General features: G+C 41.5%; 1 protein-coding gene across 5 annotated transcripts in view; it reads right to left on the bottom strand.

The window, feature by feature from the left end:
• The window catches only part of LOC119498416 (F-box-like/WD repeat-containing protein TBL1XR1), a 29,008-nt gene that overhangs the window by 2,735 nt on the left and 14,043 nt on the right, over positions 1 to 12,230 (bottom strand). For all 5 annotated transcript variants that reach the window (XM_037787292.1, XM_037787293.1, XM_037787296.1 and 2 more), the window contains exons 7-15: positions 9,091 to 9,232; positions 8,436 to 8,499; positions 8,252 to 8,349; positions 6,561 to 6,621; positions 6,102 to 6,223; positions 5,702 to 5,776; positions 5,426 to 5,553; positions 3,370 to 3,535; positions 3,139 to 3,240 (exon numbers count right to left, since the gene is read on the bottom strand). In XM_037787292.1, coding sequence (XP_037643220.1) covers positions 3,139 to 3,240; positions 3,370 to 3,535; positions 5,426 to 5,553; positions 5,702 to 5,776; positions 6,102 to 6,223; positions 6,561 to 6,621; positions 8,252 to 8,349; positions 8,436 to 8,499; positions 9,091 to 9,232 — 958 coding nt within the window. The remainder of the gene's footprint in view (positions 1 to 3,138; positions 3,241 to 3,369; positions 3,536 to 5,425; positions 5,554 to 5,701; positions 5,777 to 6,101; positions 6,224 to 6,560; positions 6,622 to 8,251; positions 8,350 to 8,435; positions 8,500 to 9,090; positions 9,233 to 12,230) is intronic.

Genomic DNA, 12,230 nt, shown 5'->3' on the forward strand with positions numbered 1-12,230 from the left:
AAAAACAGGAAGGGAAACGGTCAGACACAATGATACTCCTCTGCCGCAAGAGTTTCAGTTTCTGCCACGTCAGGCCTCTTACTGGCACAGACAGGAAAGAGTGATTCATTTCACAACCCTAGCTTAACATTTTAGTCCCTTTCACACAAAGTTTTATTCACGTTTCGTTTTGAGTGCGAGTCACATGTACATTTAAACTATCATGAAAAGTTGATCTTGTGATTTCAACCCCTCTAGACCAGGTGAAATTCTTACTATAGTTCTGTGTAACATTACTGTGAAGATTGCTGGGTCAAGCATGTTGTGGGAAATGTGGTAATGATGAATGGACTTGGATTTATATAACACCTTTCTAGTCTTTTGACCACTCAAAGCGCATTACACTACATGTCAGCATTCACCCATTCACACACACATGCATACACTGATGGCAGAGGCACCCATGCAAGGTGCCAACCTGCCCATCAGGATCCAATCTAAATACTCATTCACACACACCGATGGCGCAGCCTTCGGGAGCAATTCTCATCCACACGGATGGACATGTGGACTGACCACTAACCTTCCGATTGGTGGGCAATCCGCTCTACCTCTAAAGCCACACTGTGTGTGGCAAAGCAGACAAACCAATCATAAAAGATTGCGGAGGGTCATACTTATATTTTGTGACTTGTGAAGCAATTGTGCGAACAAGCCAAAATCTTAACACCTGCTGTGTTTTGTCTGTAAGTGCAGAAATTGGACAGAACCCTCTGAGTGGAGTAATAGTAGGACAAACTTGTGCCTGAAGCCACTCTCCTTTCCTGTTGAGGTCTTTCATGTTGTGTCTCATACAATGAATGTTACGTGTGGCTACACATAATAGGTTTGGATTAACCCTTAATGAGCAATACCTCTCGTTCAAGCCAAAAGGTAATTTTTTTTCCGCATTAGATAAAATAATTCAAAGCCTCCAAGATTGCTGTTTGTGTAACTTGGCCGGAATCCAGATGGGCTGTTATATCCCTTTAACTCCGCAGTAGCATCCGTCTAGCTACTCAACCATAAACACCTGACTGGTGGAGCATTGCAGTCACCTCCCTGATCTCGCCCCTTGTTGCCTTGCTGCTGTGTTTGGTGAAACACTCCTCGGGGTCAACGCGTCAAACCAGTTCCATCTCAAAGGTTTTATGGAGCATTCTTGAGCATTTGGCTTCACCAGCTTGTAAACCCTTCTTAGAGCTTGGACATGCTTCAGTGTTTCCCCTGGGTCAGGTGTCCTCAACTACATTTGTACAAGGGCCAGAAACTTTCTAAGCAGACACTGTGGGGGGTCTGGGCTTTCAAAAAAAAAATTTAAAAATAGAATTACTGCCTTTCGGTTGTATGCCTCCGCCAACCAGTCAAGTTGCAGTCTACATCCATGTCTGTCCAAAATGTCATCACATCATCATTTTATCCTATTAGACATTTGTGTGAAATTGTCATAATTAGCATATGAATTCTTGCATTATGGCCAAAAATGTGTTTTGTGAGGCCACAGTGACCTTTGACCACCAAATTCTAATCAGTTCATCCTCGAGTCCAAGAGGACGTTTGTGCCAAATGTAATGAAATTCCCTCCAGACGTTCCTGAGATATCCTGATAATGGGATGGACTTGAGGTCACAGTGATCTTGACCTTTGACCAGCATTACGTATCAACATGTAGAAAGATAGCCCAAAAATAAATGACTACATTTGATTATCGGCATTATATAAATGAATATTATTACTTATATTAGAATAAGACTCCAATACAAAAAAAGGGTCTGAATATTTTCCAACTGTTAATGGTGTTAATCAGAGGCTGTTAGTTATTAACAACCTATAGATGGTTCATTTTGTGAGCAGTAACTGTTTTCAGACACTAATGGCTCTATCTAGTGTTGACTAATGGCACTGCAACATGAACTGGTGCGTTACATTTTCATTCAGTTTATAAGGCTGCGTTTGATACCGTCTGTGAATCTTCACTGGCCTCAGAATTCGATTACGATTCACATGCACAACGATTCTCGATGCATCTCGATGCATCTCGATGCATCTCATCCTCAATTTTCTGTATTGCTGCATGTGGCTACTTTTTCATCAATTAATATTAGCAGTCAGATAATTCTGATCTCAATTGCTTTTAAAAACCAGACTACAGCAGCTCTAAATAAAGCTGCATCTTTTCAATATCAGTATCTGTATGACCCACCTAGTACATGAACATAAAAACAAAACATAAATCCTTCTGCAGTGCATTACAAGTGTGCTGTAATCTACAAAAATAAGGTTTTCACAGCAGCTCTAAGACAGGGCACTTCAGGGCATGCCTATAGCATTCATTTTACACTGCATTAATTATCTTAGTGGTTAGCGGACTTTTCCTTACTTATATCTCTTCTACTCTTACTTGGTTTAACGTTAAGTCACTGCATCTCCCAACAGAGCACTGCAGTTGAATTTCAGCCTACATGTATGTGTTTTCAGCCCAACATTGTTGAAACGGAGCAGCTAATATTGGTAGCGAGAGCAACAATTAAGCGGACTGCCGAGAGTTTGAATGCCGTCTCTCTGCTCTGCGCAGATAGTGTGTTTGCAAAGCTCCGTCCTCAAAGGAGATCAAAGGAGAGGAGAGAAACTAGCGCCACAGTATATATGACAGCAAAACGCAGTAAAGACAGGGCTAAAATTAAACCAAACTCCCGATTATGTTCGGGAGGTTGGTTGCAGTATGGTCACTGCATCGATGCAGAATCGTTACAGCTGTGTTCAAATGTTGGTCGGTCAATCTTGTCAGAATTTCTGCACGACCTTGTTCGCCACCCATAAACAAACTATTATTGCCTGCATTGGTCAACAATCTCATGTGACTGGATGCACATGTCCTTTGAGCCACATGTCATAAGAACTAGGTTTGACCTCAGCGTCAACCCTGATTCTTACCAGAGGCATTTAAGGGCGTCAGTTTACCTGGGTCAAGCCTTTAATACACATGGCTGACCCATAAACTTCCTGGGTCAGTAGTCTGGTGTGGAGGTTATACATAGAGGCCGAAGTGTGCGTGAGTGGCTGCTACTTTCAGTGGTGATTATGATGCGTGTGACGGAGTGCTTGAGCAGAACAACTCACCGATCCATCTGACGCACTGGCTCCTACTTTGTCCCCTGTGGCATTCCAGCACACCTCGAAGATCCCTCCTGTCCCCCGGTAGCTGTGGACTAAAGCACCCGTCTGAAGAAACACACATACACACATTAGCAATGGTAGGCAGCATCTTCATCTTCTTCCTATGTATTTATGCCACCGTTGTATAATTATAATGTTTATTAGTGTGTATGTAGTTAGAATTTGAAACCAGACCTGAGTGTTCCAGATGTGGACACACTTGTCGAAGGAGCCGCTGGCGAGGTGCCTGCCGTCGGGGCTGAAGGCCACGCTGTAGACGGGCTCCTGGTGACGGGTCAGTGTGTGGATACACACCCCGCGCTCCACGTCCCACAGACGCACCGTGGAGTCAAATGATGCGCTGGAGAGAGGGAGCGAGAAGAGGAGCGAGCTGAGTGTCCAAGAGTTGTGTTGCAATAAAATGAACCGCCATGTATGACACCCGAGAGATACAGTATGTCAACTGGACATGACAGCTCGCATTAAAAGGAAACAACCTAATAAATCACAAGTCAATGCATGACTATTGTGTTTTCCCCCCTTATATATCAACTGTCTCCCTATCTGAGACAACATCTTGAAAGGCCAACATGACATAGCCATTTAATTTGAGACACCGAGATATACTTCTGTCTTTCCATTGGCATTGGCAGTTTGTCAATTCTGCTCAGGCACGTTAGGATTTAAGAGTTGTTCAGGTGGAAAGCCCACTCTGATCTGCTTGACCCAGTGTTATTTCCTCACAGGTGCATCTGAAAAGCATTAAAGCTGGCAGAGTGATGACTCACGGCAGTCACAGCCAGCCAGTAGCTAAAAACGGAACTGGCTCTGCAGGTGTTAGTATCAGAGTCCAAGTAAAACTTATCATGGCAAGTCAAACCTGAATATTATATGAGCAGCACTGAGGTCAGTGTCAAATATTTTAATGATGAGGTTCTATCAAGGAATGGGAGAGCTACGATCAGTACCAGTCATCAAAAATTCAGAAATACAAATGTATCTAGATTATGTTAGTCTCCTGGTATCTCCTCATAATTGTGAGAGAATACAGTATATCAGTATTTAGAAAGAAACTGCTGATTTAAGAACATAGGACAGTATTTGTGTCATCTTACCTCTATATATAATACAAAAATACCCTGTAGCATATGGTCGTTGTTGATGATGTTCAGGTGCTGCTTTGTAGGGCTGGGACAATACATTTATCTCCTGATTCGATACTATCACAATACTAAGGTGCCGATTCGATATGTATTGTGATTTATTGCAATTCAATTTTATGATTTATTGCGATTTTTATTAACTAACACTAGACCCTGGGAAAAAGTTAAATCATACACTTCTAGGGACTTTTACTTTGGAAAATATCTAAATTGATAAAATGAAAATGTTTGATTTTCAGCATGTATGTAGTCAGTGATGTCCTGAAGTCAAATATATCAGTCATTTTCAGGATTTTTTTTCTTCTTCCCAGCAACCCAAAAATCAAAGAATAAAGGCATTTCATTTATAAGGGACATATAATGTTTTATACTTCAGGTGAATATAATCCAATTAATCTTATTTCCATATATGTATTTTGTATATACAGTAACATTCGTTAACACCTTATTTTGAAAACCGGACGTAGTAACAGGTGTATACTTCCGCTAACTTTGCAAAGTCTGTCGCTAGCTCTCCCGTTAGCTCCGTTCTTTTATCATCATCCACGATCAGCCACGTTTGAATGCATTTAACATAAATGTCAGTATATGGGTGCTCTACAGTTGTAGCTTTGGCTGATTTGACCACGGAGATGAGAGTGACGGGTGGCTTGACTGCACGTTACAGCAATACGATAACGTTTCCTGTCCATGACAGAGTTAGCATACAGCTTTAGCCGTGATGTCTAGCTCTGCTTGTCCTGTTAATGTGAGAAACCCAAAGTGTTTCCATACTTTACTGTATGTGTAGTGTTTACCACGTTGGATTTAAAATGTGAGGGTGCAGGTCGTATGCCCGAGGAGTTTTCTGCTTTCTCATTTTGCCTCGCTGCGGCTCTGTTTTACTTTTTGAAACGGATATGACTTCACGTTAGTCAGACTACAACAAAAAAGCGGTAACTTCCTTCTACCTCCGCATAGACTCAAATGAAGCAAATATATTGATTCTGGCATTAAAGAAAATCTATTTCATAATCGGAAAAAAATAAAATCCTGATACATAGGTGAATACATTTCCCCCCCCCACCCCTACTGATTTGTGGTCTCACCTGGCAAGCATGAGGTTGGCGCTGGGGTTGTTGGTCCCGGGGCCTGTGGGGCTCCACTTGATGGTGTAGATTTCTTTACTGTGGGCCTGGAGGTCATGGACACATGTGTCCTGCTTCATACTCCAGATCTATGCCAGAGAAAGAGAAACCAGCTGTTGGTATGGTTTTTGTCACAATGTTCATCGACACATTCAATCAGGAATTTGTCTGATTTTAAGGCCCATTTTTGTGCTCATCTTAGCCATAAAATGACATCTGCATGTTATGTGGACTGACCTTCAATGTCATGTCGTCTGAGCAGGAGGCCAGCAAGCTGCCAGTGGGATCCCACTTGATGGCGTTGACCTCATTCTGCAGTGAGTAAGATGATAATTAGAAAATAAAACAGTAACACAGCAAATTTGACTGATATACATGAAATAATTTACTTATATATTAATATTTTTATGCCAATTTATCTCACAATAAGTGATGTCCTAGTTTGTCACAGTTGTGAGAAGGATTTTCCACTGAAAGAGGGTATTAATAAATTATATTAGAAGCTCCAGGGAGTCAGTGCCAGAATTCATATTAGCTATCCTACAATGCTTTAGGAAGAGGAGTGTGTTTGGCCAGCGGAGGGTTTCCATTTCTGTCCCTGTGAGAAATCAACGCTCACACAGGAGTCTTGTCTCACCGTGTGTCCCTGGAAGGTCTTGACAGGTCTGTCCTGACCCAGCTTACACACATGGATGCACATGTCTGTGCTGCAGGAGGCAAACGTGTTGTTGCTTTGCCAGTCTACGTCCAGAGCAGGTGCTGTTGGGAAGCAGAGACAGAAATTAGAGCTGCTGCAGCAGTCAGGTATGTAGAAGAAGAGCTAGATGACATGAATATAATGGCCACATTGGATCAGATAATACACTATAACAATACTCTAAGGGCGGATAGTTGAAAAACATGCTTTCTGCAGATTCCTTGTCACACTCCAACGAACCAAACAAACGCAGCGCTACGGTGCAAAATGTGTAAAGATAAGTTGGGTTGAATGTGGCTCTAAAACTGCAGTTCAGCAAAAGGTAACATCTGTCTAAAAACAGAAAGACACTGGCATGAAAAGTCATGTGGAACGATCCAGCTGACTCCTGTCACTCACCCGAGTGGAAAGGAAATTGTTGTTTTGCCTCTCCCGTGTGGGCGTCCCAAATAATTGTGGTCTGTGTGAAGGAGGACATTTTCATTATTTATACTAAACCAGTATCGTTCATGTTAGGAAAACAATAAAAACATCACATAAAATATAGAAAAGGAGTTCTTATTTAAAAAATGCAGCAAGTGACACTCAGTTGACCTGAATAATGTGAAGGAGATATACCGGGAAGTCAATATATCACACACACGCCTTTTTATGCCTCCAAGACGTCAAGCACTTGAGCATTAAAATAAATGCTGAAGGTGACACTGTGTATGCCATTATGCTTCTGTACACTAGATGGCAATGTTGAACAATGTCCATACATTGTTGTCATTTTGTGGCAGGATGTGGGCAGGTCTATCTAGTTTTTGGTGCACCTCTATCGCCTGTCAGAGTGTAAGCAGACCCTGACATGCTGAGGACAGCACACAATATCTGAACAGACCTGTCTGTGGTCTGCATTCATGCTGTCCATATTTTGTGTATTTCCCTTTGCATAGCTAATGGTAACAATGGGGTCTTTAGGGGGAGATGGGAGGTCAACAGTATATGTCACATAGAAGTGGTGTACATCATCTGAAAGCTGGGAACCTAAACATTAAAGTAGCAGTACATTTTTGGTAAAGATTCCATTATAACCTTTCAGCATATTGTAATTCAAGTGTTCTGAGAGAAAACTAGATTTCTGCACCTCCTCATGGCTCTGTTTTCAGGCTTTAAACAAATCTGACCCGTGATGGGAGACTTGGCCTAATCACAGGTAATTTCAGAGAGAGAGCGTTCCTATTGGCTGTGCTCCGGTCATGTGACCGGTACTTGGCGTTCCTTCGATCCATCTCAACATGGCTGCTGGGTCACAAACTTTCTCATTTTACAGCTAAACTGTGCACTATAAGATGATTCTGAAAACATTTGAGGCGAGAAATAGGCATTAACGTAACATAATATTGATTCATATTTGATCAGCGCGCCCTAATTTGACCATTTGGTCGGAGTTCGCGAGTGATTGACAGCCGGCTCTCATAGACAGCAGATGGACAGCAGATCTCAGGTCAGCTCTGACTGCTTGTTTTACTCCGGTCTGTGAAATCTTGCAGATGCCGTTAGGAGCACCGGAGGACACAGAGGCACATGATTTTTTTCATGTTACCTGTTTCATGTACTACTGTCAGGATATAGCGAGCGTTTTATAAAAATAACTCTGTTTTTTTAAAATCATATTTGCTCTAATCTCGTCTACTTCAGCTTTAATCTGAGATGCAGCTCAGCACTGTGTGTCAAGTTGTCATAAATCTGTGTGAGTTTATAAGGGTTTAGAAGATTATGATCGAAGTATATGATGGTCATTTCCATGCTCAGTTATGTCTCATAAGTTGTTGCAGCAATTTTTGGGTTGATACCATTTGTTACACAGATTTGGTGATTAATTTAATAATTTTTTACCAATCGAGAATTGATAAAAATGATCAATAATCCTTCCAAAATACCACATAAAGACACCAAGACCTTGAGGAACGCCATAGAAAAAGCCATGCTGTGATTTGATATCAAAAACTTTTGACATTTGGAGATTTCTGCAAGAAGGCCACCCCAAAAGCATTTATTGAACTTATTCAACTCTAAAATCCAAAGCTTACATCAATGTGCCTTACCTTGTCTACACCAGCACTGAGGATGAAGTTTCCTTTCTTATTCCACTTGAGTGCAAATATAGGACCTTTATGTTGACCCAAAGTACTGGCCAGATTACCTGAAAATATCAAAAACAAAAATCAGCTTAGAAAGAGAGCAGAAACATTTCACCATCTGTGCATCCATGCAAATGTATGATCTTACCGTCTTTTGTCCATATTCTAGCGAAGCCGTCATATGAGCCTGTTGCTAACAATGTTCCCTCGCTCTGAAAGAAAGAGAGCAATAATGCTCATTAATTTGAAGTCAGTTGCATTCAATGTTTTTCAGTTTCTTTTGCATACTCTGTTTTGGGCAGAATTGGGCCTGATTTTACAGGACTATTCCACTTTGTTTATTAATGAGACACATTAAGAAGTAAGTAGTTAATGATAGACAAAATATTAGTGCTGATTTGGCATTGAGCATTGACTTTTACTACTCAGGGAAAAAATAGTTTGCAGCTGAGCAGCATAAAAAGCCTTTCCCTCATGGGAGTGACTCGCCCCCATATATCTGGTTGGAAGGAATGCCTCTAGCAGAAGTAGTGGTCACAGGCATGCGCGCGCTCACACACACACACACACACACACACACACACACACACACACACACACACACACACACACACACACACACACACACACACACACACACACACACACACACACACACACACACACACACACACACACACACACACACACACCACTAGATTAGATTACACAAAACTGCACTCAGTGGAACAGACGCACACAATCATACTGTTCAACTACACACACACACACACACACACACACACACACACACACACACTCACATTCCAGTCTAGTGAGGTGACGTCTTTGTTGCTGGGTACGTCCTGACCCCCTTCCCGTATGCAGTGCCTCAGAACCAGCTGGGTGGACCCGCCTGTGCTGTTCTCACTCAGGTTCCAGATCCGTGCTGTCGAGTCCCCGGACCTGCCAGAGTCAATACAGACACAGACACACACAGAGACAGACAATCTACCATTAGGCCTGTAACATGGCTTTGACTGTCAGTCAAATCAGTACTGAAAATGGTATAAAACTGACCATTAGGAATGGGCACCGAAACCAGTACTAAACGAGTATCGATAAGCGCCGACGTTAACGGTTCTGCTATCGGTATTGGAGAAATTAAGAAAATGGCCTATTTATTTAGGCTACATGAATATTATCTTGCACCTTTGATCTCACAAACTCTGTTTCTAATTTGTAATAAGATTAAAACATTCGTCAATGATGCATTTTCCGATCCAGAGGAGAGATCTTTCTCTCAGGCTGTCGTCTGTGTGCGAGGGGTGGGACCAGTTCTCTCTGCCTCTCTCCCACACAGACACACAGACAAACAGAGACCTGAGAATCTGCTCTTAGTAACAATGGCGGAGAGAACAAAACGGTCCAGAGTGTGGTTATACTTCAGTCGAGTCAATGCAGACAATCCTCGTTGCCAAAAGTGCAACAAGTCTTTTGCTTGTAAGGGTTGAAACATGAGTAATCTGTCAAAACATCTAGCCAAAGTGCATCACATACAGGTGCGGCAAGGTTCAGGCGAGCGATGTGCACTGCACGGAGGAAATGCGACAGGAGAGGTCCTTCCACACTTGGCGAGCAGTTGTCATTCACCCGCCGAGTAGAATCCCTGGGTAGACTGTGCGCCCGCTGACCCCACCCATCGAGAAGTGTAAAAATATTGTCGGTTCATTATGAAAACTCTGGCGGACGTATTAATGGGAAACACTGGAGCCTGATGCGTGCCCCTCCAGCTGATCAATGAGAAATGACGTCACCTCCAGAGGGTCTGACTCGTAAACGGATTCAGATGCCCCAAATCATAAAAATAAAATATGATATAATGGAACCTCTTGCAGTAATAGGCCTGCTGTATATGATAAATTATGATAGTGAAGTCTGTGGAGAAATGCACCGGTTTTTGACAGACTAGCTCGTAGTTCATCCCTTCAGCCCCATTCACCATCACATTATAGCTTCTAAATGATTTGTTCAAAACATGACTGTTTCTTATACTATAAATTGTTGTTTATTTATTCATTTGCATTTTAATTATCACATTATCAGTGATTTGTTCAAAACAATGCTGTTGCAGTTGCCGCTCGAATGTTAATTTATGTACAGTATATATGACAAAATAAAGCAATGTTATATCTGTTATTAATTTTTTTAAATATTTCCTCTTAAAAAACCCCCCAAAAGAACCGCTAAAGTACCAGAACGATAAGCAGTATCGGTAAGAGTCGTAGTGCCGTTAAAATCTTAGCAATTCCTACTGAAAGTCATTGCTCGAGTAGAGTTCGGGTTTGAAAGCATTATCGGATGGAGCGTTTTTTGCTGCATATTTTTATTTTATATTGATACTAGGCAACCACCAAATTAGTGCTACCGTTACCTTAACACAAACATGAACTGTACGCTACCCAAATAGTTAATAGTACAGTTTAAATTAATGAAAACAACTTACTCAAAATCTCAAGTACCGCATTAATTTGCCTCATGATCTTTTCTGTTCAGATCATGGTAACTACAGTTGGTAAAGTCATATAGGCATGTAGTCATATATCCAAGAAAAGTCACCACATTGAGACTTTGGGCGCTTTATCACTCTGAGTCTAATTATATTTAATTCGAGGCGTTCAGGATGCTCCTGTAAAACTGCGAGCAATGCAAAAGCAGCGTGCAAAACGCTTCACTCTCATTGAAAACAATTACAAAAAGCCGCCCCAGACTGCTAAAACGCACTCTGTCTGATCAGAGCCTTAGGCAGGAGAAAGTTAAATGACCTTTTAGGAAGATGATGCATCATTCTGGTCCTTGATTTTGTTTTGTTTGGCAAAGTTAAATCAATTCTTCCTACTGACAAAGGCTTCGATCCATGTGCTGTGAAGGAAATGAATGCTATTGATTAACACTTAACTGTTAATTATGGCTTGAGAGAATGGCCATTTTACAGTTGGACAAAGCTTATCCTGGGAGGGATGTTGAAGGGGCGATAAATTTATCACACAAATTAAAACTTATTTCTCAGACGTTAAAGGGTGGGCCCAGTATTTTTTTTTTTTTTTTGTGGTTTTTATATCATTCTGTAGCTTCACAGTGGTGTTCCTTATGTATTCAAATTCTGGTCGAAGTATGTATGTTTTAGTGTCAAAATGCTATTTTCCCAAGCCCTTCTAAAAACTTTCCCACATGACCTGACGTAGGTTTCTGCATGATGACGCTGCTACGTGTACAGTATATATACACATCCTTATAGTCAGTGTATTAACGTCACATAGAGTAACTTAGGTGGCTAAAATACGTTTTTCTGCTGCTTGCGTCCACAGCTGCTGTACCTCGCCGTCAGACAGCCCTTTCCGACAGGGAACTGAAGCCGTTATATATAGCTCTCTTCAATGCCACCAGACTACATTCACAAAAGCAGTAATTTTACCTTGCAGATCGCGGGAGTATGCATATAACCCCACTTCAAAAAATCCGAACTAAGTCTTTCAGTTATTTCCAAACTTCGCACAGCTAACTTTGACTCACCTAGTGCTCGCATTCATTACCTTATTGATAAGCTTTGATTAGTTTACTTTGGTAACCTACGTCACTTTACCTACTCGCTTTTTGCAAGAGCTTAGTAAGCGTTTCAAATTGAAAAAAAAGGGGAGAGAGCGCAGATGGACCTGCCCTTTGATAACTTATTTCAGGATTTCATTATTTAATCCAGACCATCTACTGCTATTTGATCTGATAGACAGTGACATGTAAAGGGCAGATCAGCTAGTGCATCTTGTCACATCATGTACTTTTCCATCTGAGTGACTGCTCAGAAATGTAGGGGTCTCCCCTGAGCCATGTTGACAAACATACTGGGAAGTACGGCTGGAGACGTAAACGTAAGACATCATCGAAGGAGATAGTTGTTTCAATGAGA

The sequence above is a fragment of the Sebastes umbrosus genome, chromosome 12 (assembly GCF_015220745.1).
Source record: "Sebastes umbrosus isolate fSebUmb1 chromosome 12, fSebUmb1.pri, whole genome shotgun sequence".
In the NCBI taxonomy this organism is placed as follows: domain Eukaryota; kingdom Metazoa; phylum Chordata; class Actinopteri; order Perciformes; family Sebastidae; genus Sebastes; species Sebastes umbrosus.